This window comes from Haliotis rufescens, unplaced genomic scaffold (genome assembly GCF_023055435.1).
Source record: "Haliotis rufescens isolate VD_foot unplaced genomic scaffold, xgHalRufe1.0.p SCAF_5, whole genome shotgun sequence".
Classification (NCBI taxonomy): domain Eukaryota; kingdom Metazoa; phylum Mollusca; class Gastropoda; order Lepetellida; family Haliotidae; genus Haliotis; species Haliotis rufescens.
The window spans coordinates 61,027,761-61,043,116 of NW_025964223.1; the positions used below are offsets into that span (position 1 = coordinate 61,027,761).

General features: G+C 41.2%; 1 protein-coding gene across 2 annotated transcripts in view; it reads right to left on the reverse strand.

Moving 5' to 3' along the window:
* Positions 1–3,879: 3,879 nt before the first annotated feature.
* Positions 3,880–15,356, reverse strand: part of LOC124140376 (probable insulin-like peptide 7) — a 29,167-nt gene continuing 17,690 nt past the window's right edge. For both annotated transcript variants that reach the window (XM_046507927.2, XM_046507926.2), the window contains exons 3-4: positions 9,528–9,712; positions 3,880–4,599 (exon numbers count right to left, since the gene is read on the reverse strand). In XM_046507927.2, coding sequence (XP_046363883.1) covers positions 4,385–4,599; positions 9,528–9,712 — 400 coding nt within the window. In that variant the 3' untranslated portion in view covers positions 3,880–4,384. The remainder of the gene's footprint in view (positions 4,600–9,527; positions 9,713–15,356) is intronic.

A 15,356-nucleotide genomic window follows, 5' to 3' on the forward strand; every position in this document is an offset into this window, starting at 1 on the left:
GGATACAAACCTAGAAACATAATCGGGACGAACCCACAACCATAGGTTTCTGGCGTGCCCAAGGGACGCAACTCCCCAAGCCCCCTGTAACTACAAGACAACCCGCCCTTCTTGGTGAGGTGAGGTGAGATTTAATGTCGCATTTAAGATTATTGCACTTATAGAGCAACGTGCACATGTGTGTGTGTGAGTGTCTGTTCGTACTGGTCCCAACCAACGTCGGTTTTATTGCTCTAATTCACTGAGATACCATGTGAACCATGTGAGCCATGACTACCCACACAGACACAGTATACTGACTCCGAGTCAACCAGTCCTGGTTTTATTCCCTTAATACCGAGCGCCAGGCAGGGTAACAATAGGTACCATTTTTAACGGCTGTTTGTATATGGCGCGGCCGGGGATCGAACCCCGCTCTGCTTGGAGGGGAACACCAAATAGCATTATAACGGCTATTTGTATATGACGCGGCCGGGGATCGAACCCCGCTCTGCTTGGAGGGTAACAACAAGTACCATTTTAACGGCTATTTGTATAAGACGCGGCCGGGGATCGAACCCCGCTCTGCTTGGATGGTAACAACAAGTACCATTATAACGGCTGTTTGTATATGACGCTGCCGGGGATCGAATCCCGCTCTGCTTGGAGGGTAACAACAAGTACCATTTTAACGGCTACTTGTATATTACGCTGCCGGGGATCGAACCCCGCCCTGTTAGGAGGGTAACAACAAGTACCATTTTAACGGCTATTTGTATATGACGCGGCCGGGGATCGAATCCCGCTCTGCTTGGAGGGTAACAACAAGTACCATTTTAACGGCTACTTGTATATTACGCTGCCGGGGATCGAACCCCGCCCTGCTTGGAGGGTAACAACAAGTACCATTTTAACGGCTACTTGTATATTACGCTGCCGGGGATCGAACCCCGCCCTGCTTGGAGGGTAACAACAAGTACCATTTTAACGGCTACTTGTATATTACGCTGCCGGGGATCGAACCCCGCCCTGCTTGGAGTATCAGCAACAAAATCGCTGTCTTTGGTCACATATGATTCTGTCTTTGCTTCCTATGTAATTCTGTGCAGGGATTCGTGTGATGAAACCCTTACCCATGTACACTTGACAATGCCATTTGTAGCTAGGCGGGGCCTCCCTGACAACGGTTATGACAAACCCACCTTGTGACGTCATGAGTGTATACGGATACCTGTTTATGTCATCATCCGCTCCACAAATACAGACGTAGCATCATTGATATTGTCCATAATTAAACCGGGAACCTTATACAACGGCATCTAACTAAAATAACCTATTGCTATCGATTGAGACAATGTGTTTCTTATGCAGATAACATTTAGTGTGGGAGTATGGTTGTTATGTTCGACGTTCTTGACTCAAGGCAGTTCCAAAAAACATTTATGAACACGAGAATGGCGTATTTGCGTCAATTTTTGTTTACTTTGTTGTTTAACGTTGCACTCTGCAATAGCCTTTGTACAGCTATAGCAGATACGTCAGTTATTTGACTGTATATTTTGTCATAGCAGAGAGAAGATTCGCCAACAGAAACAAGTATGGGTGAGATGACATATGCCATGGGGTTTAACGTCGCGTGCACTTATATAGCGATGTGCATGCATGTGTGTGTCTGCTTGTACTAGTTAAAAACGGCGTTAAACCCAACTCACTCACTCACTCACTCTGCTTGTACTAGTTCGGACTAATGCCGATTTTATAGTGCTAGCCCACTAGGATACCATGGCGCAGTTTAACATGAATACCCCACTCAGACACAGTATGCTGACTCCGAACCGATCAGTCCTTTGATTTAGCCCCTTAATGGCGAGGCCCAGGCAGGGTAACAACAAGTACCATATTTTAACATTCTCATTAAAATCAGATGTTAGTTCTCGCTACCGCTAAACAAAGATCTGAGGACATCCCATTACGGGTCACATCAGACCGACCTTGCGCGATCTTTGACCGACCAATGGAATGACCAATCAGAAGGCAGCTTTCTCCAGCGTTACGGCACTAATTTCAAATTGGCAACTACGCTTCGAAACATATTTTGACAAATTCTCCATTACAAATTTGAAACCTGAATAAAAGAACATTCTGGAATGGCTACTAGATAGTCTAGATTGTATGGATTCGGTCGTTAAACCCGTAACCATCGTTCGGAATACCCCGTGTTAAAGTTTTGGAGGTTGCACGATTAGAAATCACATTCCGACTGTCACTTTCAAAATCTGGTAAGCAACGCTCTAAATGGGCGGATGAAAGGTCGTTCTGACGTGATCCCTTATGGGATGTCTTCAGATCCTTTTTTGCGGTAGCGAGAACTAAGGTCACCGTCTGATTTTAATGAGACTGCATCTTTAAACGCCCTCCCACTAGACCACGGAGCCGGTCGCCGAAGACACCATCAAAGAGGCGGTAGTTTAGATATGTAAATTGGCGGTCAAATGAAAATAAACACCCATGGTGGCTAACAATGAAACAAGCAGGAAATGGTTTTTCGATGGTATGGGTATCGTAGTTGTATCTTGGACCTTAATTGAAATTTTCTGGGTTTGTCAGCACCATACCCCTCCTTTCACAAAGTGGTAAACGTCCAAGAAAGCACATCGGACTTTTCTCCCACATCAAGTGATATAACTGGCATACTGTTCAAAACGGCGTTAAACCAAACACATTCACCCAATTTCAACCAGTATCTCAGCAGATACCAAGTATGATCTGTGATTTAAACAATTCCTTTCGGGGCATAATAACCTGCCGGGCAAAAGAAAGTATACACCCATGTCTGATGGTGACCAAATATGAACCAAACAAGAAATGATTATTCGACGGTGATGTATTTTATACAGGTATCGCAGATCTTTTTCGTACCTTAAGTGGGGCGGTCGGGTAGCCTAGTGGTTAAAGCGTTCGCTCGTCACGCCGATGACCCGGGTTCGATTCCCGACATGGGTGAAATGTGTGAAGCCCATTTCTGGTGTCCCCCGCCGTGATATTGCTGGAAAATTGCTAAAAGGGCCGTAAAACCATACTCACTCACTCACTCACTCCTCGTACCTTAAGTTTGGAGTGTTTCGGCGACTGTTTTCAGCCTAGTAACGTTTTGGCAACGTTTGTACTTTGTATACTTTGTTTTGCCTTGCAGTTTAGATCCCGAACGCCGAAAACGTGTAAGAGGAGACCAGCTACGTTTAGGATGAGGTGGTTGCAGGGCGTGACTTGCGCCCCGTTCCGCGAATACACCTATAGGCTCTAGGGCTGTTGTTAGCATGGGAGTTACGATAGGGTCCTGATATTCTGTCATATACGACGTTATGCTCTTGCTATCAACCACCGTCGTGATATAGCTTGCATGTTGATGACATTGGCACAAAACAACATGCATTCCATCTATCCAATAATTCCTCACCCATTTCTCCTCTTGGTAGAACTCAAGCAGTACCTGATCCACTGGCCATGCTTTTGAAAGGTTTAATAAATAACGTGAGGTGAGGTGAAATGGGGTTAAATGTCGCGTCCAAGATTATTGCACTTATATAGCGACGTGCATGCATGTGTGTGGCTGCTTGTACTAGTCCGGACTGATGCCGATTTATAGTGCTAGCCCACTGAGATACCATGCCGCAGTTTAACATGAATACCACACTCAGACACAGTATACTGACCCTGAGCCGACCAGTCCTTGTTTTAGCCCCTTAATGGCAAGCGCCAGACAGGGTAACAACAAGTACCATCTTTCACGTCTTTTGGTATGACGCGGCCGGGGATCGAGCCCCGGACCTTTCTCTCTCCGGGCGGAGGCGCTACCTCTAGACCACCTAGGCGGTCTTGAATAAATGAACACAAATGGAACACATTGTACGTATTCAATGGATTGAAATATTCACAACACAAGTATAGATAAAATACACCCAAAATGTACAATTTCAACAGAAGATCTTGTGTAACGAAACACATACAGGTTATAAATAAATATGTCATTTTCATATATTTCTTTTACCAAAGTAAAAGAGAGCCAACGCAAAAATAAGTTCATCAGCAAGCGTTGTGGTCAATATTCATTTCTGTTTCTGTCCAGGGAAATACATTTGTAAGTAGTTGTACAGAGTACATGGTGAAATCAACAAAATGGCGGCACCAATGTTTTTCATTATTTTTGCAAAAGCAAACTACTTTGATGTGTCGGAGATTTCAGTTTTCCTTTACGAGATGACCACAAGCTGGACAATCCAATATCATCGTTGCGAGGTCAGTTGGCCACCAGAAAGTAACACAAATCACAGAAGGAAAATATGGTCGATACTAATTTCTGCACGACTGTTCTGCACGAACTTCATTCAGACGAACTTCAGATGGCTCATTTGTTACATCTTGTCACGCGGTCCGTTGTTTGCCGGTTGTGGGTGTGGCAAAATTCCCCATACTCCTCCCACGAGCAGGCTTTCATATAACAACACTCCTCCATAATTCCCCGTTTTACAATTTTGTGACCAACAGTCTTTGTCTTATGTCCAGTGGCCAAAAACGCAGCAGAGGCATGACGGGTAATAAAGATGGACGCTTTCTTCTCGCCTGAAATACAACAAAATCTTTAAGTTAAATCAAACAAAAAACATTAGAAGCAAGCAAAAATAAAACGGCCTACATTCAGAGCAACGCAGTCTGTTTGAAATACATCGTGATGTTATTGGATGCGGACGCAGATGTGGAAATATCAGAAATACGACACACTCAAAAATACCCATATTGTCTAAAACCGACGTAATAGATATTAACCAGCACGAGCTTCCATCTGATGCCATGACACGAAGATAATCTTGCGAGAGTGTGTTGTAAATTGGCAATACTACACTGGTGAGCCATGGTGGATATATTCCATATATACCATGATATTAGTCATAGTTGGATTAACCTTTAGTAATACCCACACTGACTCCGTAGTTTACTGACATTGGCTACAAAGCCTGTCCCTGTACGTGTCCACCGAAAGTTTATACCGTAACGCACTGGAATCGGATTTCAAAGAATGTTGGATGCTTACCCAGTCAACACGTAATGTCTGTGCTGACGATATGTAATTGAAATTTTGATACGGTAAACACATTAATTTTATATAGGGAATATATGGTATCAAATTAAATGTAAGAGGGATAAATTGAAAAATACACGACATAAATTTGTCACGTGTAACTTATGAATTTCCATCGATATCAGAACTAACTTTATGATTCTTCAAGGGACGTAAACGTCCATACATCCTGGAGAACAAGCCCGAAAAAGGCGATATATTTGTTATTTCCACGTTTTTTCGTTTATATTTATATTTTCCATTTGTGTGAAAGGTTGATTTCTGTGATGTTTCGTATGTAAGTCTAATTTCGTATTATGTTTCGTATACTAGTATTAGTTCAAATTCCGTGATATTTCGTATATCAATTAGTTCATATTCCGTGATGTTTCGTGTATTTATTAAATTTCCGCGTTGTTTCGCAATGTTGTTTACCACATATATACAATTATATATATCATAACAACGAATTAGTTCACTCGACTATTTCCCTGAAATTCGTATGGAAGTTCATGCTCTCCATCGCTTCTCGGGTCTTTCAGCTCTCGGGTTGCCATGGTGACACAAGTTATCACAAAGTTCGAGAAGATGGGCATGACACTACATATCAATATGACATATTATTTGTTTCAGATGGCATTTTAAAGGATTAGAATCGAGACAACTTTCAGATATATAGTAAGTACATGCACACGATGTAACTTCAATTTCTTCCATCAGCTAAAGTCAAATGTTAATATGGAGCTGCCATGTCCTTGCACGGGAGGTTCAGCCATGTCATATAAGACAGCATCTCCGAACAACTCCACTCAGTAGTATATGGAAAGTAGTCAAATATTCAAATACCTCAAACCTTTTAAATTGTTGGACATGTTAAGCCTCCGGGGATTTAGAAGACCGACACCATTACCCATGTACACTATTTGAGTTTACGGGAGAGACGATTGCAAGCTATCTGTCGTGTTTTATGTCAAGGGAACTGAGAAACCTTGGCGATTAGTAGGAATTTGATTACCATAGCGTGTATGGCTTGTCTATTCGTTTTGCATTGCCATGTATACATAAACCGAGGAGCAAAAAAGATATACCGAATTTGTTTTTTATGCAATTGAAAATTGAAAGAACTGTTGTTAAATTTGAATATGTGTAAGTAACCGTCACTCAATCATACAACAGTTTGTAAAATGTAATCCGTGGCTGGGTAATTGTGTGTAAAAATCGATTGGTTAAATGTAGACTATAGGGTAAAAAAGGTTCAATGAAGACTATAGGGTAAAAAAGGTTCAATGAAGACTATAGGGTAAAAAAGGTTCAATGAAGACTATAGGGTAAAAAAGGTTCAATGAAGATTCTAGGGTAAAAAAAGGTTCAATGAAGACTATAAGGTAAAAAAGGTTCAATGAAGACTATAAGGCAAAAAAGGTTCAATGAAGACTATAGGGTAAAAAAGGTTCAATGAAGACTATAGGGTAAAAAGGGTTCAATGAAGACTATAGGGTAAAAAAGGTTCAATGAAGACTATAGGGTAAAAAAGGTTCAATGAAGACTATAGGGAAAAAAAGGTTCAATGAAGACTATTAGGTAAAAGAGGTTCAATGAAGACTATAGGGTAAAAAAGGTTCAATGAAGACTATAGGGTAAAAAAGGTTCAATGAAGACTATAGGGTAAAAAAGGTTCAATGAAGACTATAGGGTAAAAAAGGTTCAATGAAGACTATAAGGTAAAAAAGGTTCAATGAAGACTTTAGGGTAAATAAGGTTCAATGACGACTATAGGGTAAAAAAGGTTCAATGAAGACTATAGGGTAAAAAAGGTTAAATGAAGACTATAGGGTAAAAAAGGTTCAATGAAGACTATAGGGTAAAAAAGGTTCAATGAAGACTATAAGGTAAAAAAGGTTCAATGAAGACTATAAGGTAAAAAAGGTTCAATGAAGACTATAGGGTAAAAAAGGTTCAATGAAGACTATAAGGTAAAAAAGGTTCAATGAAGACTATAGGGTAAAAAAGGTTCAATGAAGACTATAGGGTAAAAAAGGTTCAATGAAGACTATAGGGTAAAAAAGGTTCAATGAAGACTATAGGGTAAAAAAGGTTCAATGAAGACTATAGGGTAAAAAAGGTTCAATGAACAATGTATCCCCTATCATGTTTGAAATGTTGTAAACTTGTGTCGAAGAATGCATATTGATTTTCAAAGATAAGAAGACTGTGATACAGATCAGCAGTTGCGAGTTGTTTTTGAATAATTAATCGTTTGAAATAAATTTCTATAACAAAAAAATATACAACCACGTAGAAGTTTTCTAAGTTCCATTTTTGGCTATGATATCGCTAGCTTAAGCTATTTTCAACTGACAATCAAACATATGATAAAATCAACATTGGGATGTGTTGTTTCTTTTACTCCTCAGTTGAGTATTTTTTATTTTTCAGAGCTATCCCAGATAAACCAGAGCGGCATTGCACTGTTGTTCCAAGGGGATGATGTTATGTTGTTTTGGAGAGCGTGGTTGTGTTGTTTTGGAGGGCCTGGTTGTGTTGTATTAGAGGGCGTGGTTGTATGGTATTGGATGATGTAGTTGTGTTGTACTGCAGGGTGTGGTTGTGTTGTTTTGGAGGGCGTGGTTGCGTTGTATTAGAGGGCGTGGTTGTATTGTATTGGAGGATGTAGTTGTGTTGTATTAGAGGGCGTGGTTGTATTGTATTGGAGGATGTATTTATGTTGTATTGAAGGATGTATTTATGTTGTATTTTGAAGGGTTGATTGTGTTTTATTGGAGGGCGTGATTGTGTTGTATTGGAGGATGTATTTATGTTGTATTGGAGGATGTATTTATGTTGTATTGAAGAGTGTGGTTTGGTTGTATTGGAGGATGTATTTATGTTGTATTGAAGGATGTATTTATGTTGTATTGAAGGGCTTGATTGTGTTTTATTGGAGGGCTTGGTTGTGTTGTATTGGAGGGCGTGGTTGTGTTGTATCGAAGGATGAATTTATGCTGTATTGGAAGATGTATATATGTTGTATTGAAGGGCGTGGTTGTATTGTATTGGAGGATGTATTTATGTTGTATTGAAGGATGTATTTATGTTGTATTGAAGGGTTTGATTGTGTTTTATTGGAGGGCGTGGCTGTGTTGTATTGGAGGATGTATTTATGTTGTATTGGAGGATGTATTTATGTTGTATTGAAGAGTGTGGTTTGGTTGTATTGGAGGGTGTATTTATGTTGTATTGGAGGGTGTATTTATGTTGTATTGAAGAGTGTGGTTTGGTTGTATTGGAGGATATAATTATGTTGTATTGAAGAGCGTGGTTTGATTGTATTGGAGGATATATTTATGTTCTTTTGGAGGGCGTGGTTTGATGTATTGGAGGATGTTTTTATGTTGTATTGGAGGATGTATTTATGTTGTATTGAAGAGCGTGGTTGTGTTGTATTTGAGGATATATTTACGTTGTATTTAAGAGTGTGGCTGTGTTGTATTGGAGGATGTATTTATGTTGTATTGAAGAGCTGGCTGTGTTGTATTGGAGGATGTATTTATGTTGTATTGAAGGGCGTGGTTGTGTTTTATTGGAAGATGTATTTATGTTGTATTGAAAATCGTGATTCTGTCGTTTTGAATTGGGTATTTATGTTGTATTGGATAATGAATTCATGTTGTATTGGAGGATGTATTTATGTTGTATTGAAGAGCGTGGTTGTGTTGTATTGGAGGATGTATTCATGTTGTATTGAAGAGCATGGTCGGTTGTATTGGAGGATGTTTTCATGTTGTATTAAAGAGCGTGGTTGTGTTGTATTGGAGGATGTATTCATGTTGTATTGAAGTGCATGGTTGTGTTGTTTTGGATGATGTATTCATGTTGTATTGAAGAGCATGGTCGGTTGTATTGGAGGATGTATTTAAGTTGTATTGAAGAGTTTGGTTGTGTTGTATTGGAAGATGTATTTATGTTGTATTGAAAATCGTGATTCTGTCGTTTGAATTATGTATTAATGTTGTATTGTAGAATGTATTCATGTTGTTTTGGAGGATGTATTCATGTTGTATTGAAGAACATGGTCGGTTGTATTGGAGGATGTATTCATGTTGTATTGAAGAGTGTGGTTATGTTGTATTGGAGGATGTATTCATGTTGTATTGAAGCGCATGGTTGTGTTGTATTGGATGATGTATTCATGTTGTATTGAAGAGCATGGTCGGTTGTATTGGAGGATGTATTTAAGTTGCATTGAAGAGTGTGGTTGTGTTGTATTGGATGATGTATTTACGTTGTATTGGAGGGCGTGGTTGTGTTGTATTTGAGGATGTAGCTATGTTGTTGTGGCAGTCGCAATTGTGTTGTATTGAAGGGCGTAGCTTGATCTATGTTGGTGTCCTCGGATAATGAACATTCTTACAGACATAAACATCCAACTTACTGTCGCCATCGTGATCAGGGACGTGCTTCCTCGCTACGGTGCTGTTCACGGAACGCTTTGAGATAATTTTGTAGGGGTCATAGCTGCATGCGAGGTTAATATGTTCTATCAACTGGGCGCGGCAGCGTCGGTGACAATCGGTGTGCCACAGATCGTACAGTTCTTCCCCCGATAAGCTGCGGAATCTGAAACAGACCCGGAAGTGTGCAAACAATAATGCATTTCATCGTCAATACTAATGCTAATAATCATGAGGCTTATTATCGAAATTATTAACAACTTTTAACTATAGTAGAAAGAGTAATATGTGGGCGAATGTAAGCAACTAAAGGTTGAAGAAACTTTAGGGTAGAATCCAAAAAATATTCGTGGAAGAACTGGCAATTTATCTCAAACAGAGATGTATTTTGATAGTTTTAAAATATGGTGCCAAGATTCTACCCCCAACAAGTGTTTCCCTTACATAAGTGAGTAAGTTAGTTATATTTTACGCCAATTTTCCAGTGGCTACTTTGATGAAAAACACGAGCACAAAGTTTCACAACCGGAGCGAATCTGGGGTTCAAAACCACGATGAGTGTATCCTGGCTGCAAAGGGACAGAACTCCAAATTGACGAAGACAAAATACAGTGCTTAATGTGCCGTGGTCAGTTGACTGATCCCTATGACCGCTATGTCGTCGTTCGTGTCTTCTACAACTACCTCTACTACCACAGCGTCTACATCTTCTTGTATTACCATTAATTCTACTTATTCTTCTACTTCGTCCCCTAATTCTACCTCCACGATGTTTATTTATTGTAAAAATACTGTCATATTTCTGCGCTCCCTCTCCAACAGGCAGGGGACACGGGTGGCCGAGTCGTCTAAGGCGCCGCAATTCGCTTTGCAGAGTTGCTTCCCTTTGGCACGCCGAAAACCTATGACTGTGGGTTCGAACCCCGGTTTCTATGTTTTTCGTGGATTTCACAAAAGTGGTAAACGTCTGCGACCTCCCCCCTCCCCCAAACATTAAGCTGACATTCCGTGATAAAACTGTTCAGGGGGACGTTGAACCCAGCTCACTTACTCACTCACTCACTCACTCCATACTACTACTACGACGACGACAACGACGACTGCATGGACTATTTCATCCCTTGCGGCTCCATTTACTTGAATAGGTTCAGTTATGGATTTCTAAGTGCACTGTGGTTTTACAGGACATTGTGCAGAACACGTAGTCTCGCTTGTTGGCAGTACACTTAACCTTGAACAGTTGTCCCAATCATGTGAGCCCTTGTGAACCTGATATCTGAACGTGACGTCATTGGCACTCTCAGAAAACAGAAGCCTTGTGCAGATCCACCGCGCTGTTATCACCTCACGAAAAGGAATTTACGAATCAACATATCATTATTTTATATACTGATAAGATGGTAAATATTTACTCGGGTTCCCTCACATACTCTCTAGGAAACAACCACGGGGTCCGTTTTCTGTATCGTTAAATTCTGTCAGTTGTTATTTAATTTAGGTCAATATGATAATGTTGCCATGATGGTGCCATGCGGGAAATCTCAATGACAGCAACACTATTGACCAGATTCCTTCAGACAAACAATGCCATTTGAATGTGAGGTGTGATAGTTGACCATTTGAAAATATTTTGCTGGACACACAGTCCCAAGGACACATGCTTCAGTGTTTGTTTTAGTCACTTTGTCTATGAAAACACATTTTTTTATAATATAAAATTAATATATTAATATATTTCTTAAAAATAATTGTTAAATACCCTTTTTAATAGAACATTTTCTCCTTTGCTGTGTGTAATCAAGGAAAACTAGACTTGGTTTCATTTCATATAGACTTGCCAAGGCTTTTTGTATCTTTTAAAATGTAAAATCCACAGTCATGTCTAGCTTTGTCACTATGTACATTTTTATGATAACAATTCTTATTTGACCTTTGTCTGGGAAGTCAGCTTATGATAGAACAAGTAATATCCATATTTGGATCTGGTCTCAGTGAGTTAGAGAGTGAGTATGGTTTTACGCCGCTTTTAGCAATATTCCAACAACGCCTCACTACAAAAGCACATATAGGTTTGCCCGCTTATCTTGAAAAGATCCATTTAGTATGAACCAAAATACAATAAAAAAAACCCAACAAAACAATTTTCTGTAATCGGAAGAATCGTGCAAGATTAGCGTGGCCTGGATGATTGTGTGTATGCTAAGTGTGACCTGGGTGATTGTGTGTATGCTAAGTGTGACCTGGATGATTGTATGTATGTATGACCTGGATGATTGTGTGAGTGCCAAGTGTGCCCGGATGATTGTGTGTATGCTAAGTGTGACCTGGATGATTGTGTGAGTGCCAAGTGTGACCTGGATGATTGTGTGTGTGCAAAGTGTGACCTGGATGATTGTGTGTATGCAAAGTGTGACCTGGATGATTGTGTGAGTGCCAAGTGTGCCTGGATGATTTTGTGTATGCTAAGTGTGACCTGGTTGATTGTGTGTGTGCCAAGTGTGCCCTGGATGATTGTGTATATGCTAAGTGTGACCTGGATGATTGTGTGTATGCTAAGTGTGACCTGGTTGATTGTGTGTATGCTAAGTGTGCCCTGGATGATTGTGTATATGCTAAGTGTGACCTGGATGATTGTGTGTATGCAAAGTGTGACCTGGTTGAGTGTGTATATGCAAAGTGTGACCTGGTTGAGTGTGTATATGCTAAGTGTGACCTGGTTGATTGTGTGTGTGCCAAGTGTGCCCTGGATGATTGTGTATATGCTAAGTGTGACCTGGATGATTGTGTGTATGCTAAGTGTGACCTGGTTGATTGTGTATATGCTAAGTGTGACCTGGATGATTGTGTGTATGCTAAGTGTGACCTGGTTGATTGTGTGTGTGCCAAGCGTGCCCTGGATGATTGTGTATATGCTAAGTGTGACCTGGATGATTGTGTGTATGCTAAGTGTGACCTGGTTGATTGTGTGTATGCAAAGTGTGCCCTGGATGATTGTGTATATGCTAAGTGTGACCTGGATGATTGTGTGTATGCAAAGTGTGACCTGGTTGATTGTGTGTATGCAAAGTGTGCCCTGGATGATTGTGTGTATGCTAAGTGTGCCCTGGATGATTGTGTATATGCAAAGTGTGACCTGGATGATTGTGTGTGTGCAAAGTGTGACCTGGATGCTTGTGTGTGTGCAAAGTGTAACCTGGATGATTGTGTGTATGCCAAGTGTGACCTGGATGATTGTGTGTATGCTAAGTGTGACCTGGATGATTGTGGTTATGCTAAGTGTGACCTGGATGATTGTGTGTGTGCTATATGTGACCTGGATGATTGTGTGTGTGCCAAGTGTGACCTGGATGATTGTGTGTGTGTGCTATATGTGACCTGGATGATTGTGTGTATGCTAAGTGTGACCTGGATGATTGTGTGTATGCTAAGTGTGGCCAGGATGATTGTGTGTGTGCTATATGTGACCTGGATGATTGTGTGTGTGCCAAGTGTGACCTGGATGATTGTGTGTATGCTTAGTGTGACCTGGATGATTGTGTATATGCTAAGTGTGACCTGGATGATTGTGGTTATGCTATATGTGACCTGGATGATTGTGTGAGTGCCAAGTGTGCCCGGATGATTGTGTGTATGCTAAGTGTGACCTGGATCATTGTGTATATGCTAAGTGTGACCTGGATGATTGTGTATATGCTAAGTGTGACCTGGATGATTGTGGTTATGCTAAGTGTGACCTGGATGATTGTGTATATGCTAAGTGTGACCTGGATGATTGTGGTTATGCTATATGTGACCTGGATGATTGTGTGTATGCTAAGTGTGACCTGGATGATTGTGTGAGTGCCAAGTGTGCCCTGGATGATTGTGTGTATGCTAAGTGTGACCTGGATGATTGTGTGTATGCCAAGTATGACGTGGATGATAGTGTGTGTGCTATATGTGACCTGGATGATTGTGTGTGTGCTATATGTGACCTGGATGATTGTTTGTATGCTAAGTGTGACCTGGATGATTGTGTGTATGTTAAGTGTGACCTGGATGATTGTGTGTATGCTAAATGTGACCTGGATGATTGTGTGTATGCTAAGTGTGGCCTGGATGATTGTGTGTATGCCAAATGTGACCTGGATGCTTGTGTGTATGCTAAATGTGACCTGGATGATTGTGTGTATGCTAAGTGTGACCTGGATGATTGTGTGTATGCCAAATGTGACCTGGATGATTGTGTGTATGCTAAATGTGACCTGGATGATTGTGTGTATGCTAAGTGTGACCTGGATGATTGTGTGTATGCTAAGTGAGACCTGGATGATTGTGTGTATGCTAAGTGTGCCCTGGATGATTGTGTATATGCTAAGTGTGCCCTGGATGATTGTGTGTATGCTAAGTGTGACCTGGATGCTTGTGTGTATGCTAAGTGTGCCCTGGATGATTGTGTATATGCTAAGTGTGCCCTGGATGATTGTGTGTATGCTAAGTGTGACCTGGATGCTTGTGTGTATGCTAAGTGTGACCTGGATGATTGTGTGTATGCCAAATGTGACCTGGATGATTGTGCGTATGTACGACCAGGGTGATTGTGTGTGTGTGCGAAATGTGGCCTGGGTGATTGTATGTCATCAATCGTTGCTCATGGTATCATCCCTGATCAGTTACTTTAAGATTGCCGTGATATGGCGACTATAGATGACTGCGGTGTAAAACAACATTACTTCATTGGCTAATTAAAATGACAAGATAAGAGGAAAGGGTTGGTACGTCACTCTTACAAATATGCGACGCCACGAATGGGCAGTTGGTTGTCAATCACTCATGTTGAACTCACATACATGTACTCGACACTTGGTATTTACGGAACTTTGTCATTTGAAGTTTCAGAGACTGGTTTCAAATGTTGTCGGAAAACATGTGAAAAGCGGAACAATGCCGTGAATTAGACAGTTCACGTCTATCACGCAGGGCGACGCACACCGTATAAATACAGACCACAAAGAGTTCTGGTTTATTTGTCTTGGTATACACCACGGAAGTCGGTGTCTTGATCGCGTCACGCCAACAGACTCTAAAAGATGGTACTTGTTTTTACCCTGCCTGGCGCTTGTCATTAAGGGGCTAAAACAAGGACTGTCGGCTCGGAGTCAGTGAACTGAGTGTGAGTGGGGTATCCATGTTGAATTGTGGCATGATATCTCAGTGGGCTGGCACTATAAAACCGGCATTAGTCCGGACTAGTACAAGCAGCCACACACACACACGTGCATGCTCGTCTCTAAGTGATGGCCCTGTCACACTACAACGTTTTAGAATAACTTGCACCTAGCGTGTAAAAGACGGTTAGTACGCTGTCAAACGTCGAGCTTTCATCGAAAAACCACGCGAGTTCACCGTATATGAAACGCATGTCTAACGTATTAGTAGCGTATCACTGACTTAAACACAAGTTATGACAGTGTATAAAAGCGTATTGCCAGCGTGTGTTCTCATACGTCGCTATACGTTACTGCAATACGTGGGGGCACGGGTGGCCCAGTCGTCTAAGGCACTGTGCAGCAGAGTTGCGTCCCTGGGGCACGCCAAAAACCTATGATTGTGGGTTCGAATCTCGGTTCGCCCCAATTATGTTTCTAGGTTTGTCAGCACCATACCCGTGCTCGTGGGTTTCACCGAATTGGTAAACGTCTGAGACCTGCATCACTTCGGGCTTTCCTCCCACATTAAGCTGACACGCCGCGATGTAACGGGAATACTGTTAAAAGCGGCGTAAAACTCACTCCCTTACTGCTACACGTTGTCGTGTGACAGGGCCATAA